The sequence below is a fragment of the Empidonax traillii genome, unplaced genomic scaffold (assembly GCF_003031625.1).
Source record: "Empidonax traillii isolate 1590-97213 ecotype Southwest subspecies unplaced genomic scaffold, ASM303162v1 scaffold3134:size21357, whole genome shotgun sequence".
In the NCBI taxonomy this organism is placed as follows: Eukaryota; Metazoa; Chordata; class Aves; order Passeriformes; family Tyrannidae; genus Empidonax; species Empidonax traillii.
The window spans coordinates 3,509-6,185 of NW_020958327.1; the positions used below are offsets into that span (position 1 = coordinate 3,509).

Genomic DNA, 2,677 nt, shown 5'->3' on the forward strand with positions numbered 1-2,677 from the left:
TGTGTCCCCAGTGTGGACACCCCGTCCCCTGTGTGTCCCCGGATGAAATGCCCGATCCCAGTGGGTGACCCCGGTGCGTGTTTCAGGTCCCCGGTGCGTGTCCCCAGTCCTGGCGCGGGTTCCCGGTGCAGACGCCCGGTCCTCGGTGCGAGTCCCTCATCCCGATGCAGATTCCCCGTCCCTCATGCGTGTCCCCCATCCCGGTGGAGATGCCCGATCCCCCGTGCATGTCCCCCACCCCGGTTTCCCGTGCGTATTCCCGATCCCGGTGCAGATGCCCGATCCCCCGTGCACGACCCCCCAACCCGGTTCCCGGTGCGTATTCCCCGATCCCCTGTGTCCCCCCTGCGTGTCCCCCATCCCGGTGCAGACGCCCCGGTTCCCCCCCGCGCGTGTCCCCGCTCCCGCTTGCGCGTTCCCGGCGCGGGCGCGGGGCCGGCGCGGCGGGTGCCCGCGGCCGTGCGCGCCGCCGGTGCCGGTGTCGGTGTGTGCCTGGCGCTGGCGGAGCGCTGCCACCGCCCGGCCCCGCTCCCACCGCCGCCGCCGCCGCTCCCGGTGCGGCTGCGGGTCCCGGTGCGGCTGCGGCCGCCGGAGGTAACGGGCTCGGGGCCGCGGTGCGGGGCGGCGGCGGCCATGGCGGGGAGGGGAGGGCTCCTCGGGGGGCGGCGGGACCGGGCACGGCAGGCTGGGGGATGCTGCGGATCGCGGCGAACCGGGCAGGGGGCTCGGGGGGGAGCCGGGCACCGGGAGGCTGCCGCGCCTCGGGGGTGCCGCGCACCGGAGCGGTGGGGGATGCTGTGAATCGGCGGGAACAGTGAGCCGGGGAGGGGAGACACAACAGGCACCGGGGGAGGGGTGTCGGTCGTGTCTCGGGGATACCGCGCACCGCGGGGACCGAGCACCGGCGGTCTGGGGGCTGCCGGGCATCGTGGGGGACCGTGCACCGGGAGGGGGAACCGCGCAGGGGGGGGGCTGCCGTGCAGCGGCGGGGGGCACACACCGTGCGCGGGGGACAGGCCTGGCGTTTCACCCCCCCCTCCCCGAAAAGCAGCCGGGCCCCGGTTGTGGGGGCTACTGGCGTGGAGGCTCACCCCCACAGCCCGGCCGCAGGGGGGGCCAGGGTTGGGCTGAGGGTCCCCCCAGCTCCCCGGTGCTCGGGGTCACGGCGGGCGCTGGGTGAGGAGCACACGCGTGTGCGGGTGCGTGTGAGCACACCCGTGTCGGGGCGTGCGGCCGGGTGCGCGTGTGTGTGTGCCCACGGGGGGGCTGTTGTGCTGCCGCGGGTCCTCGTGTCTGTCCGTCCGCCTGCCTCGTCCCGCTGTCTGTCCGTGTCCCCGGTTGTGCGTGTGCCAGCGCGTGTGCCCGTGTCTCTCCGTGTCAGTGTGTCTGTGTGTGCTCGGCCGTGTCCGTCCGTCTGCCTGACGGCTGTTTGTGCAGCGACGCTCCCCTTCCCCGGGCCCCCCGCCCGCCCCCGCGGGGCTGGGGGCTGCCGTGGGTGGGCGTGGGGCTGGGAGGGAGCGGGGGGCCGGGATCACCCCCAGCCCGATGCCTGCAGTGCAGATCATAAATCAGCGGCGGCTGGAGCGGGAGCCGGGCCCCGCGGGCTCCCCGGCACCCGGAGCAGGGAGCGATGGGGGCTTCCCGAGCTCGTGAGACCCCTGGCAGCCCCCTAGGGCCGCCAGCGGGGTGGCCTGTCCCCCCGCGTCCCCCTTGTCCCCGCTGTGGTGCTGGAGGCCAGCAGCCGGCCGAGGCTGGCAAGCAGCCCGTGCTGCCAGGGCTTGCGGGCACCGCGGCCTCGCTGCCCGCCGGCTCCGCGGGGCGATGGGGACGGTCCCCCAGCTGCCACCCGGTTGACGGTACCCGGGGTGACCCGCCTGTGGCCCTGTTTTGCAGGTGACCCCCCCCTCCTTCGCCGGGCGGCGGGAGCAGCCGTGGAGTCACCGAGGACGTGGGCCGAGCAGCAGGACGCGAGGAGGAAGAGGAGGAGTGGGTGTCTTGTCTCGGGGACAGCACCGTGGCCGCGTGTCCCCAGCACCGTCCGCGGCCCCCACCACCCTTGGGCCGACGCAGTCCGTGAGGTCCTGGTGGCTTTTCAGAGCCTGAGCCCTGCCAGCGCCGCGGGGAGGAGGAAGAGCCGAGGAAGACAAGCCGGGTGATGGATGGCCCCGGCCCCGCGCGGCAGCCCCGGGGGAGCGGGACCGGGCGGCTCGGGGACCTCGGGGACCTGGCTGGCAGCACCCGCCTCTGCAGAGCCGCGCGGCGCCTGCTCCACTGAGCCCCGCAGCGGGGCTCGGAGGGGCTCCGGGTGACCCCCCGGCCCCCGCACTGAGCCGGCGTGCCCCCGGCATGGCCCGGCAGGGCTCGGGGGCCATGCTGCCCTCGGCGGGCCTGGGCTTCCCCCCGCAGAACCTGGCCCGCGTGGTGGTGTGGGAGTGGCTGAACGAGCACGGGCGCTGGCGGCCCTATTCGGCCGCCGTGTGCCACCACATCGAGAACGTGCTGAAGGAGGACGCCCGCGGGTCCGTGGTGCTGGGCCAGGTCGATGTCCAGCTGGCCCCCTACGTCATCGACCTCCAGTCCATGCACCAGTTCCGGCAGGACACGGGTAAGGGGCTGGCACTGAGCCAGGGACATCCAGCCACCGAGTCACACAGCCATCCTTCCATCCATCCTTCCC

General features: G+C 75.0%; 1 protein-coding gene across 1 annotated transcript in view; it reads left to right on the forward strand.

Moving 5' to 3' along the window:
• Positions 1-2,331: 2,331 nt before the first annotated feature.
• Positions 2,332-2,677, forward strand: part of DTX1 (deltex E3 ubiquitin ligase 1) — a gene marked incomplete at its 3' end in the record, with an annotated part of 9,180 nt that continues 8,834 nt past the window's right edge. The window contains exon 1 of the mRNA XM_027910311.1: positions 2,332-2,605. Coding sequence (XP_027766112.1) covers positions 2,347-2,605 — 259 coding nt within the window. The remainder of the gene's footprint in view (positions 2,606-2,677) is intronic.